The sequence below is a fragment of the Mandrillus leucophaeus genome, unplaced genomic scaffold (assembly GCF_000951045.1).
Source record: "Mandrillus leucophaeus isolate KB7577 unplaced genomic scaffold, Mleu.le_1.0 Scaffold112, whole genome shotgun sequence".
NCBI classification, from domain to species: domain Eukaryota; kingdom Metazoa; phylum Chordata; class Mammalia; order Primates; family Cercopithecidae; genus Mandrillus; species Mandrillus leucophaeus.
In genome coordinates, this window is record NW_012099432.1 from 983,805 (window position 1) to 996,389 (window position 12,585).

Here is a 12,585-nt window from a genome sequence, read left to right on the forward strand (position 1 = left end):
ACCTTCCGGGTTCAAGTGTTTCTCCTGCCTTAGCCTCCCCAGTAGCTGGGATTACAGGCACCTACCACCACGCCCAGCTAATTTGTTTCTGTATTTTTGGTAGAGACAGGTGTTTCACCATGTTGGCCAGGCTGGTCTCAAACTCCTGACCTCAGGTGATCCACCTGCCTGGGCCTCCCAAAGTGCTGGGATTACAGGGATGAGCCACAGTGTCCGGCCCTAGGCTGGCATTCTGATATTGAACTTCCTACCCTCCAGAACTATGCAAAAGTAATTATTGGAACTTAAGCCACCCCATCTATGGTATTTGTTATGCAGTCCAAGCTGACTAAGAGCAAGACATTACAAAATGTGTGGGTATTGCCAGGCGCTGCGGCTCATATCTGTAATCCCAGTACTTGGGAGTCTGAGGCAGGTGTATCACTTGAGCTCAGGAGTTTGAGACCAGCCTCAAAAAAAGATTAGCTGTGTGTGGTTGTGAGCTGTATTGTGGTTGTGAGCCAGGTGTGGTGTGGACCATGAGGTCCCAGCTACTACACAAGAGGCTGAGGCAGGAGGAGTATTGCTTCAGCCCAAGAGATGGAGGCTGCAGTGGGCTGTAATTGTGTCAATGCACTCCAGCCTGGGCAACACAGCAAGACCCTATCTCAAAAAACAAACAAAAAAATGTGTGGGTGTGCAATATTTTAGAAGATATACTTTTTTTTTTTTTTTTTTGTGACAGGTCTTGCGGTGTCACCCAGGCTGGAGTGCAGTTGTGCAATCATAGCTCACTGCAGCCTCGACCTCCCAGGCTCAGGTGATCCTCCTACTCCAGCTTCCCCAGTGTCTGGGACCATAGGCATGTGCCACTATGCCCGGGTGATTTTTTTTTTTTTTTTTTTTTAGAGAGAGTCTCGCTCTGCTACCCAGATTGGAGTGCAGTGGCATGATCTCGGCTTCCTGCAACCTCTGCCTCACAGGTTCAAGCAATTCTCATGCCTCAGTCTCCTGAGTAACTGGGATTACAGGCACCTGCCACAACGCCCAGCCTTTTTTTTTTTTTTTTTTTTTGCATTTTTAGTAGAGATGGGGTTTCACTGTGTTGGCTAGGCTGATCTCTAACTCCTGGCCTCAAGTAATCCTCCCGCCTCGACCTCCCAAAGTGCTGGGATTACAGGCATGAGCCACCGTGCCCAGCTCACCAGGGTGATTTTTAAATCATTTCTAGAAACTGAGTCTCCCTATGTTGTGTGGGCCCGTCCCCAACAGCTGGGCTCAAAAGATCCTCCTGCCTCAGCCCCCCAAAATGCTAGGATTACAGGCGTGAGCCAACATGCCCAGCCAAGACATACTATTAAGTCAACAAAGCAATATGCAGAACAGTGATAAATTTGTGCAAAAAGACAGGAGGTGTATTTACATTTCATTTTGGCAAGGCGAATCCACAGACTAGCTCTGAAAGGTCCCCAGGAGTCCCACTGTGATCACCACAAGGAAGGGGAACTGGGCGCTTTTTTTTTGTGGGGGGATGGAGTTTCCCTCTTTTTGCCCAGGCTGAAGAGCAATGGCATGATCTCGGCTCACTGCAACCTCTGCCTCCTGGGTTCAAGTGATTCTCCTGCTTCAGCCTCCCTAGTAGCTGGGATTAAGGGTGCACGCCACCATGCCAGGCTAGTTTTGTATTTTAAGTAGAAACGGGGTTTCCCCATGATGGCCAGACTGGTCTCAAATTCCTGACCTCAGGTGATCCGCCCACCTCGGCCTCCCAAAGTGCTGGGATTACAGGTATGAGCCACTGCGCCTGGCCGAACTGGGTGCTTTTTAAATTTTGTAGAAAACTCATAAGAGAGTGTGCCTGTGTTCCAACTGGTTGGTTTCCTGTGCGTGTGGCCTCCAGGGGCACTCTGAGCGTGGCCAGCAGGGACTCGGGGTCCCCCCAGTCTGGGATAGCTGTCCCCAAAACATCGGTTTTTTTGTGGCTGCCTGCAGTTCCAAGGTTTCCCGGAAGGTGGAGCGCTGCAGTCTGAACCCAAAGCCAGACGCCCCCCAGCCCGGCCCCGGGGCCCATCCAGCCTTTCAGGGATCAAGAATGCGCCTGGGGACATGCCCGGGACCGGGGCCGGGGCCAGCACGTCTGGAGCCTTTTATGGGCACAAACGGCACCCTGGCATCGTTCCAGCCACGAATGCAGACCCCCGTGGGAGTGGCTGTTGGCCTGGCTTTGCCAGACCCGTCTGGAGGGGTCAGATACCAAGCCAGTTCCTCCTGGGGCCTGAAGCTTAGGCTAATGTCCTGGCTCAGACACTGAGACAAGGTACTCCCTGTCTGGAATTTCCTCATCTGTCTAATGCAGATTAGGAAACCTACCTTGCAAGGTTGCTATAAGGCTGAAAAATAGGTGTGTCCCAGAACTATGCAGAGATATCCAGGCAAAATGAACTCTTATTTTAGGCCGGGTGTGGAGGCTCACACCTGTATCCCAGCACTTCGTTTTTGTTGTTTTGTTTTCTGAGACGGAGTCTTGCTCTGTTACCCAGGCTGGAGTGCAGTGGCGCGATCTCAACTTACTGCAACCTCCAGCCTCCCGGGTTCCAGTGATTCTCCCTCCTCAGCCTCCCGAGTAGCTGGGACTACAGGTGCGCAGCACCATGCCTGGCTAATTTTTTTTGTTTGTGTATTTTTAGTAGAGGCGGAGTTTCACCATGTTGACCTCTAGAGATCCACCTGCCTCGGCCTCCCAAAGTGCTGGGATTACAGGTGCGAGTCACTGTGCCCAGCCTATATCCCAGCACTTTGGGAGGCCAAGGTGGGTTGCTTGAGCCCAGGAGTTTGAGACCAGCCTGGGTAACATGGTGAGAAATCATCTCTCAAAAAAAATTCAAAACATGTTTGGTGTGGTGCACCAGTAGCCCCAGCTACTCGGGTGAGGGGTTGAGGCAAGAGGATCACTTGAGCTCAGGAGATTGAGGCTGCAGCGAGCCGTGATTATGCCAGTGTACTTCAGGCTGGGCAACAGAGCAAGATCCTGTCTCAAGAAGAAATCAAAAAACGGGCGGGTGCAGTGGCTCACGCCTGTAATTCCAACACTTTGGGAGGCTGAGGTGGGTGGATCACAAGGTCAGGAGTTTAAGACCAGCCTGATCAAGATGTGAAACCCCATCTCTACTAAAAATACCAAAAATTAGCCAGGGTGTGGTGGCGGGTGCCTGTAATTCCAGCTACTCTGGAGGCTGAAGTAGGAGAATCGCTTGAACCCAGGAGTCGGAGGTTGTAGTGAGATAAGCTTGTGGCACTGAACTCCAGCCTGGGTGACAAACTGAGACTCCATCTCAAAAAAAAAGAAAAAAAGAAAAAAAAGGCTGGGTGCAGTGGCTCACGCCTGTAATTCCAGCACTTTGGGAGGCCGAGGTGGGCGGATCACGAGGTCAGGGGATCAAGACCATCCTGGCTAACACTGTGAAAACCCGTCTCTACTAAAAATACAAAAAAAAATTAGCCAGGTGTGGTGATGGGCACCTGTAGTCCCAGCTACTTGGGAGCCTGAGGCAAGAGAATGGCGTGAACCCAGGAGGCGGAGCTTGCAGTGAGCCGAGATCATGCCACTGCACTCCAGCCTGGGTGACAGAGCAAGACTCTATCTCAAAAAAAAAAAAAAAAGAAAAAAAAGAAAAACCAAAAAACCTCTTATGTTTACCTAAAAGACATGATTTCATTATACAGGCTGGAGTGCAGTGATGCAAAAATAGCTCACTGCAGCCCTAAGCTCCTAGGTTCTGGAAATCCTCCTTCAGCCTCCCCAGTAGCTGTGACTATAGGCATGCGTAACCACAACTGCCTAATTTTTGTAGAAATGGGTCTCACTATGTTGCCCAGGCTGGTCTCAAACTCCCGGCCTCAATTGATCCTCCTGCCTCATCCTCCCAAAGTGTTGGGATTTGCAGGCATGAACCACTGTGTCTGGCCTTACTTTGTTATCTTTTTTTTTTTTTTTTTAGACGGAGTCTCACTTTGTTGCCCAGGCTGGAGTGCAGCTCATTGCAACCTCCGCCTCCCAGGTTCAAGGGATTCTGCTGCCTCAGCCTCCCAAGTAGCTGGGACTATAGGCGTGAGCCATCACACCTGGCTACTTTTTGTATTTTTAGTAGAGATGGGGTTTCATCATGTTGGCAAGGCTGGTCTTGAACTCCCGACATCAGGTATCTGCCCACCTCGGCCTCCCAAAGTGCTGGGGTTAGAGGTGTGAGCCACTTCACCCAGTCTATTATTATTATTTCTTTTAATGAAGGGTCTGACACTGCATTTGAAGAAATTTTATTAGCTGGGTATGGTAGTGCACTCCTGTAGTCCCAGCTACTAGGGAGGCTGAAGCAGGAACTCCAGGCTTGATCCTAGGAGTTCCAGGCTGCAGTGAGCTATAATCGTGCCCATGGAACTCCAGCCTGGGTGACAAAGCACAAGATCCCAACTCAAAAAAGAAAAGAAAAGAAAAGAAAAATAAAAAAGAAATTTTATTATCAGATAGGATTTGGCTGAGTCTCCCAGAGTCAAATGTGGGGATGCCCCACCCTTGGCATTGTCCTTGACAACTTTATTCCACTCTTACACTCAATTCCTCAGTAATTCTGTCTGCTGCCTCCAAAATCTATCTAGAATCCACCGGGTCTGGGCTTAACTGGAGTCTCCATCACTGTTCTGTGGCTCAGTGCAGCCCCCCTTCACCTTCTCTGGCTTTCACCCTGTGATGGAGGCCACAAGACGCCTGTGATTATCTGAATCAGGGCAAGTCCCTCCTCAGCTTAGAACCTTCTATGGCTCCCACCTCACTCGGAGCAAAAGCGAAGTCCTCCATGTCACCCACAAGGTCCTTCGGGAACTACTCCTTCAGCTCCTTGTCTCCTCCCATTCTCCCCCTCCATCCCTGCTCCAGGCACACCCGCATCCCTGCCTTTCTTAGAACACACGGGCACATTTCAGCCTCAGGGCCTTTGCGCATGCCATTCCCTCATCCTGAAATGCTTTTTCTTTTGGTCTTCCCAGGACAGAAGCCTCAGCTCACATCACAAGTCACTACCTCCGCAGAGAGGCCTTCCCTGACCACCATTGCCATCTCTGTCGTGTGTCACTGGAATCATCTCCATTATTTCATCACCGAGTTCTTTTCTGTGATCCCAAGCAGAACGTCAATTCCACGAGGACACAGATTTTTGTCTGTTTGTTCACTGTTGTGGGGTGTCGCTCCATAAATACATTTCCCTGCATCTTTCCCGACTGCACCTTCAGCTGCATTTCCTACAAATTCCTTTATGTAAAAAGAACAAGTGTGTAAAACTTGGGAGAACAGTCGTGAGCCGAGGATGTCAGTCTGCAGCAGGTTCTGGTACCAGAGTCCGGGCGGCTGTTGGTGCATCAGGGCTGCCTGTGATGCCGCTGGTGTCCCGCCCGTCGTGCTGGGGCGACGAGCGCTCCGAGCGGCTGAAGCTCCCATCCAGGCCCGGGGGCAGGCAGCGGCGCAGGCCCCCGGAAGCCTCAGCCGCGCTTCCCGACTTCTGGGAGCCACCCAGGCCTCTGCCGCAGGGGTGGCGGCCGCAGCAGACGAGGCGCAGGATCGCGTAGCGCAGGTCGCGGTTGGTGAGCGTGTAGATGATGGGATTCAGAAGTGAGTTGGCCATGGCCAGTCCCAGGAAGGGATCAGCCTGCAGGAGTACAGGACAGGCTCGCGCCGGGCACGCCACGTCGAGCAACAGTAGCAGGAAGAGTGGGCCCCAACATGCCACAAAGGCCAGGAGCACCACGCTGAGCGTGCGCAGCAAGGCCAGCGAGCGCGGCTTGCGACGCGCGCGGGTCGAGGTGGTCCCTGCAGTCCTGGGCCGCGCCCGCAGGCGCCGCGCGTTGGCACGCACCTGGCAGTAGATGCGCGCGTAGAGCGCACAGATGGCGGCCAGGATGCCCACGAAGGCGAGCACGCAGAAAAGCACGTAGGCCTTGGCGTAGAGCGGCAGGACAGTGGAGCAGGCGTCCAGGCGACCCAGGCAGTTCCAGCCCAGCGCTGGCAGAAGCCCGAGGAGCAGCGACACGCCCCAGGCCGCGGCCGCCATCGCCATCGTGCGCCCCCGACTGGAGACGGGTGCGGGCCCCTTGCGCGCCATGGTGAGGCTGCGCTCCAGCGCGATGGCCAGGAGGCTCAGCACCGACGCGGTGAGTGCCACGAAGACGCCTCCCTCCCGTGCGAACCAGAGCGCGGGCGACAGTCGCAGCGTGAGCGGCCCCGACAGTAGGATGTTGGCGGCGTAGGCGGCGCCTGCCAGCAGATCCGACAACGTGAGGCTGCCCAGGAGCAGGAACATGGGCGCGTGGAAGCGCGGGTGGCGTCCAAGCACCAACAGCACGGCCAGATTCTCTAGCACGATGAAGGCGCACACCGCCAGGCACACCACGGCGTCGGCGCGCAGGCCCGCACCGGGCTGGTAGCGCGCACCGCGGAGCTTGCCGGTGTAGTTGTAATGCAGGACGATGACCTCGCTCACTGGCGCCGGCCGCAGCAGCCCCGACTCCATGGGCCGCGCGCCCCAAGGCTGTTGGAGAGGCAACATACCGTGTCAGGCCGGCTAAGCCGTGGGAAAGGGGCCCTACCCCCTGACCGTCACCCCACACACATGGGGTCCAAGGGGAGTTCAGGATGGAGGGATAGAGTCCGTGGAGACAGACATACACACAAATAATATCACGAGGGGACAAGGTGACATACCAAAAAAAGGGACATTAATAACACAGGCATGGCTGGGCGCGGTGGCTCACGCCTGTAATCCCCTCCTGTAATCCCCGCCACGCTCAGCCTGAGGCAGTGGCTCACGCCAGGGAGGCCGAGACGGGCGGCTCAGGAGGTCAGGAGATCGAGACCATCCTGGCTAACACGGTGAAACCCCCCCCGCCCCCGTCTCTACTAAAAACACAAAAAATTAGCCAGGCATGGTGGCACTCGCCTGTAGTCCCAGCTACTGGGGAGGCTGAGGCAGGAGAATCGTTTGAACCCAGGAGGCGGAGGTTGCAGCGAGCCGAGATTGCACCACTGCACTCCAGCCCGAGTGGCAGAGCAAGACTCTGTCTCAAAACACACACACCCCATACACACACACACACGGCTGGGTGTGGTGGCTCACTCCTGTAATTCCAACACTTTGGGAGGCTGAGGCCCAGGAGTTCGAGATTAGCCTAGGCAACATAGGAGGACCCTGTTTCTACAAAAAAATACAAAAATTAGCCGGGTGTGGTGGTGTGTGCCTGTAATCCCAGCTACTCAGTGGGAGTCTCAGCTGAGGTGGGAGGATCACTTTAGCCCGAGAGGCTGCAGTCAGTGTTGATTGTGCCACTGTACTCCAGCCAGGGCAACAGAGCAAGACCCTGTCTCACACACACACATAAAAGCAGGGAGTTCCAGAAACACACAGAATGCACACAAACACAACACACACAGAAAGAGACACACTACAAGGGCAAAACACACAGTCACACACCATCAGGGAAACCAAAAAATACATCATACAGGGACAGAGCGAGACAGGCAGAAAAACACAGCGACCAAAATTCAGTCACACAAATACGGGGTCTCCCACCCAGTGGCACAGGCCACAATTTCACAACCTCCACTCACACTAGCCTGGGGCCCAGTGCACCACACTCCACACTCTTGTCTCACTACACACAAAGCTTTTTCCTGCCAAAACCCCCTCATCCACCCAAAAACCCCACGAGAAAGTTGCACCTTGGCCAGGCACGGTGGCTTTCGCCTATAATCCCAGCACTTTGGGAGGCCGAGGTGGGAGGATCACTTGAGCCCAGGAGTTTGACACCAGCCTGGGCAACATAGTAAGACTTCATCTCTACAAAATAATTTAAAAATTAGCCAGGTGTGGTGTTATCCCCTATAGTCCCAGCTACTCAAGAGACTGAGGTGGGAGGATCACTTGAGCCTTGGAGGCCGAGGCTGCCGTGAGCCATGATCGCACTCGTGTTCTCCAACCTGGGCAACAAGAGCGAAACTCCGTCTCAAAAGAAAAAAAAAAAAAAAGGTTGATTCTATTCACTCATTTTACTAAGGTAGAGCCTGTGGACAGAAGAAAGGATCCACAAGAGGCAGACACTGCACTCCAGCCTGGATGACAGAGCAAAACTCATCTCAAAAAACAAACGAACATATTTTGATGAAAACATATAGCATGTATACTTTTCTGGGCTCAATTTCTTCACTCAGAATAGTAATATTGAGTTCACCTGATGTGATTGTTATATACCAATATTATATGTTATATACCAATATACTCTTACAGAGGGGCACACATGTCATTAAACTATAATAACATTCCTCACCTGCCTCTGTGCCCTTATTAATCCCCACTTCCTTTAGTCCTAATTTACAGATGAGAAAAGTGAGGCTCAAAAGAAATGCTTCGTATCCAAGCAGGCGCAAAGGTTTCCATGCTCCCACACAAACATCCATGCACAAACAGTCCCCATGCAAGTCCGAATGAGAAAACCAAGGCCTGGGGAGGGGAATGGATCTCTTTTGCACAAAGCAGGGACGCGGACATCCCAGAGAGCTTCAGTCACACACACAGAATCAAGGCAGGCAAATACAGACAGGCAGGAAGTCGCTGGCTCACCCATGCTTGAGGTGGGGAGCCCAAATACAGGGAGACAGTTACACATGCTCTGATGGGTAGGCCACCCCCATAGGCCCAGCTTGCCCGGCAGCAGGACTGGAGTAGGGAAACTTGCAGTGGTCCGGCCAGGAGCGGGTGGCCAGGGGATTCCAGCCACCTTCACCCCCTATCCCAGGTTCTGCACCCAGCTGGGGCGCTCCCAGCTTCCCTCTCCCCAGAGGCCTCCAGAAAAAGTTCGGGGAATTCCCTGAAAGGAGTGGTGCGCCTTTTTAGACCGGGAAAGTGGCCGCCAGGGCGATCCCCTCCAGGTCAGGCCCAGCCCCGCGCCCCCAAGGGCCCCCAAGGGTCCAGTGCCGTCCACTCACTCTGAGCCCTGGTCGTGCGCCCCCCGCAGTCGCGCTGCCTTGAGCCGAGTGAGCGGACGCCGCTCCGGGGGCAGGGCTGGAGCTGGCAGGCGACGGACGGGGCGGGCCAGCGAAGCAAAGGGCCGGCGGTCGCCAACAGTTGCCCCCTCCCCTTGGGGCCCGGGCGCTCAGCCCATGACTGCCAGCCTGTGCCACTCGCCGCGGCACCGGAGCGCGCCCCGGCGGCGACTGGCACAGGCGAGCCCTCAGCTGCCCCCTCCGGGCCTGGGCTGTCCTCCCAGGAACGCTCCATCACGGTGGGAGGACTCGGAGAGGCGGGAAAGGGAGGGTTCTGCAGCAGGGCGGTCGCAGCCTGAGCCTCTTCTCCCCAGCAGAGGGGTCTCCTCTGTCCTGGGTGTCCGGGTACTGCGCCCTCCCCATTGCCCACCCACCTGTGAACTGAGCTCCCTGGGCTGCACGCCAAGGACGTCCCGTCGATGGTTCGGTGGGTCTTCAGTGGATTGCTTAGCAGGAGTGTTCAGTGGGGGCCACCTTAGCCCGAGTCCTCTCCCACCAGCAGATAGGTCCCCGCTGCTCCCGGGCGCAGGCCCCTCCCAATTTCCCGCTCCCGCCCTCGGCTCAGGGCGAGTGGGGGTGGGGCAGGCTTGGGCAGGATTGTGATGGGAACTTGCCGCTCCTCAGATAAGGAGGGTCTGTCCCGCCCCACCCCCTGGATTCCGTGTTCCCCCGACAGATTCTTTCCTACTCTTATCGCTGAGGACAAAGTGATTTACTCATTAATGGTGTTTCTGGGCTGTGTCCTTATCAGACAGTAAACCCCACCAGCGTAAGAATTTTTTTCTTTTCTTTTCTTTTTTTTTTTGAGACGAGATCTCGCTCTGTCGCCCAGAGTGTAGTGCAGTGGCATCATCATAACTCACTGCAGTCTCGACCTCCCCGGCTCAAGCCATCTCAAGCCATCCTCCCATCTCAAGCCATCCTCCCATCGCAGCCGGCTGAACATAGCTGCCGGGACTCCAGTCGCTTGCCACCATGCCCAGATAATGAATGAGTGTCTCCCTCACTTCCTCTGTATCTCTCTCAGGAGGATCTCAGAGTCTCTTGCCTGCGTGTCTCTTTGTCTCTGCGTGTCTCTTTGTTGCTGTTTGTGGTGCACTCCCACGCCTCTCCCAGGCCACTGCTCCTCCAACAACCAGTCCCGCTGGCCCCCAAACGACCCCACCCCCACTTCCCAGGAGCTTCCAGAGGGTCCCAGCTCTTCCACCCTGAGATTCAGGAAGGGAGGCTGGGTCCCGCTGCTGTGACCTTCTCCAGGACTGTGCCCTTTGCCCCTGATGCTTCAGGCGCTGCTGGCCGCAGGGAGAAGGGGGGTGAGGGCGGCCCAAGAGAGATGAGCCAGAGGCTGAGAATAAGAGTGGATCAGGGATGCCCTCGTGGGAGGAAACTCAGGGGGCACTCAGGCCAGGTCAGGCCCCCATGTAGCCCCTTGGGGGTCCCAGCCCTTCCGCCCCCGCTGTTCCCTAGGTGGGCAGAATCTTTCCTGCCTGCTCTGCTCAAAGACATAGCCAATGGGACATGCAGGGTGGGACGGTGTTCACCCTTCGGTGCCAGGTTCGCCACAGTCCTGTGAATCAAGTCAACTCCAATAGTGCCCACTGGGATGACCGCTGAAGATCTCCCAACATGGCTGTGCCTGGCACCCAGTAGGTGCTCAGTAAATGACCTCCTTCTGTAAAGGGGAAACCGCACCCCAGGGTGGGGAGGTGGCTGCTTCACACCTCCCAGGCGCCAATCTCACCTCTCTCGAAAATGAGGCTCTTCCGGCTGTGGGTCCCAGGCGCAGCAGCCTGCCTCTCCCGCTGCCTCCCTGCACTTCCTTCCCACGACTTGGGACCCTGGGGACTCAGGATCCAGGATCTCGACAGATATTGGGAGTCCCATCCCTAACTGCCAGTCCACAATCCTGGCCACAGTTCTTAAAACTCAGATCACGTTTCTCTCCTGCTCCAAAACTCAGATCACGTTTCTCTCCTGCTCCAAACCCTCCCGTGGCTCCCTGTGTTTCTCAGAGTAAGTGATCAAGTCCTCAGTGAAGACCCCACAAAGACAAGGCCATGTGCTGTCCTGATCTGTCTCTTTCTGTTACTTCTGTGCCTCTCTCTGCTTCACTCTTCTTCTGCCTGCCGGGCTCCTCCGAGTTCCACACACACTTCAAGACTTTTGAACTTGGGGGCCAGGTGGCCTGGAGCACCCTTCTCCCTATCCCTTCCCAGCTGGTCAACTGGTCACCTCCTCAGAGAGGCCTTCCCTGATCTGTCCTTCATCTCAAATGGCAGTTGGCATTATCTGAAATCACTTTGCTTTATTTTATTTTGTTTTATTTTATTATATTTTTGAGCCATAATCTCTCTCTATTGACCAGGCTGGAGCACAGTGGTGCGATTTGGGCTCACTGCAAACTCCACCTCTGCAACCTCCGCCTCCTGGCTTCAAGCAATTCTCCTGCCTCAGCCTCCGGAGTAGCTGGGATTACAGGCATGCACCACCATGCCCAACTAATTTTTGTATTTTTAGTAGAGGCGGGGTTTCACCGTGTTGGCCAGGCTGGTCTCCAACTCCTGACTTCAGATGAACCTCCCACCTCCGCCTCCCAAAGTTCTGGGATTACAGTCATGAGGCACCGTGCCCAGCCACCTTGTTCATTTCATTTATTTATTCATCTTTACTAATGTGTATCTCTGACCTACAGCCTCAGCTCCAGGAAGGCAGGTCTGTCCCTCTGCCCAGATTCCTAAAGGTTAAGGGCTCACAGTCTTTTTGATCTTTCTTTTTTGAGACAGCGCCTCACTCTGTCATCCAGGCTGGGGCGCAGTGCCATGATCAGAGCTCCCTGCAGCCTCGACTTTCCAGGATTCAAGCAATCCTCTGCCCAGCTTCCGGAGTAGCTGGGACCACAGGTTCGAGCCACTGCCAAGGTGGGCGGATCACGAGGTCAGGAGATCGAAACCATCCTGGCCAACATGGTGAAATCCCATCTCTACTAAAAAAATACAAAAATAAATAAAAATAAAAATAAAATTGAGATAACCGCACCCACTCCAAGGTTATTGTTGAAGAAGAAATGAACAGCCGGAACAGAGCCAAGGTACACAATGAGAGCTCCACAAATGTTAGTGAAGGTATTATTGGTCACCACTGTATCCCCAAAGAAGAATTAGGGCAATGGGCTCATAAGGAATCAGCCCCAGACATTGCCACCACCTGCCCCCACTCCATCCCTCCTCCCACACCCCACAGGCCAACTATCTCTTCCCAGGTACAGGGCACTCCTGGCCTCTATGTTCCTGCCATACCTTTCAGCAGCCCGCCCGTCTGAAGCATGCCTAGGCCAGCACACCCGCTGGGCCGGTTCTGCTGCCAGCACCCTCACCCACAGGGGCAGCTCCGCCCGCTGCTTGCTCTTGCAGAGCTGGGTCTGCACTTTCGAGAGTGCAAACTGCCTTCCATGGTACCCTCAGATCCCCTTCACCCACTTCCATTCCCACCCTCCCCACTCCCCCAACCTTTTTTTTTTTTTTTTT

At 54.5% G+C, this 12,585-nt stretch overlaps 1 protein-coding gene across 3 annotated transcripts; it reads right to left on the reverse strand.

Annotated features, from left to right (window-relative positions):
• Window positions 1-4,277: 4,277 nt before the first annotated feature.
• S1PR5 (sphingosine-1-phosphate receptor 5) lies at window positions 4,278-9,597 on the reverse strand. 3 transcript variants are annotated; one of them, XM_011994494.1, is made up of 2 exons: window positions 9,436-9,597; window positions 4,278-6,554 (listed from the first exon to the last, which is right to left on the reverse strand). In XM_011994494.1, exon 2 carries the CDS (start codon window positions 6,534-6,536, stop codon window positions 5,340-5,342), a length of 1,197 nt encoding a protein of 398 aa, XP_011849884.1. In that variant the 5' UTR covers window positions 6,537-6,554; window positions 9,436-9,597; the 3' UTR covers window positions 4,278-5,339. The 3 variants fall into 3 exon arrangements, with proteins under 3 accessions (XP_011849884.1, XP_011849875.1, XP_011849890.1); XM_011994485.1 differs by lacking the exon at window positions 9,436-9,597 and adding an exon at window positions 9,005-9,051; XM_011994500.1 differs by lacking the exon at window positions 9,436-9,597 and adding an exon at window positions 8,640-9,034 and having other exon boundaries at window positions 4,472-6,554.
• Window positions 9,598-12,585: the final 2,988 nt, after the last annotated feature.

Excerpts from the sequence above, each read along its gene's own strand:
- S1PR5 (XM_011994494.1), bottom strand. The coding sequence starts at position 6,536 with ATGGAGTCGGGGCTGCTGCGGCCGGCGCCAGTGAGCGAGGTCATCGTC.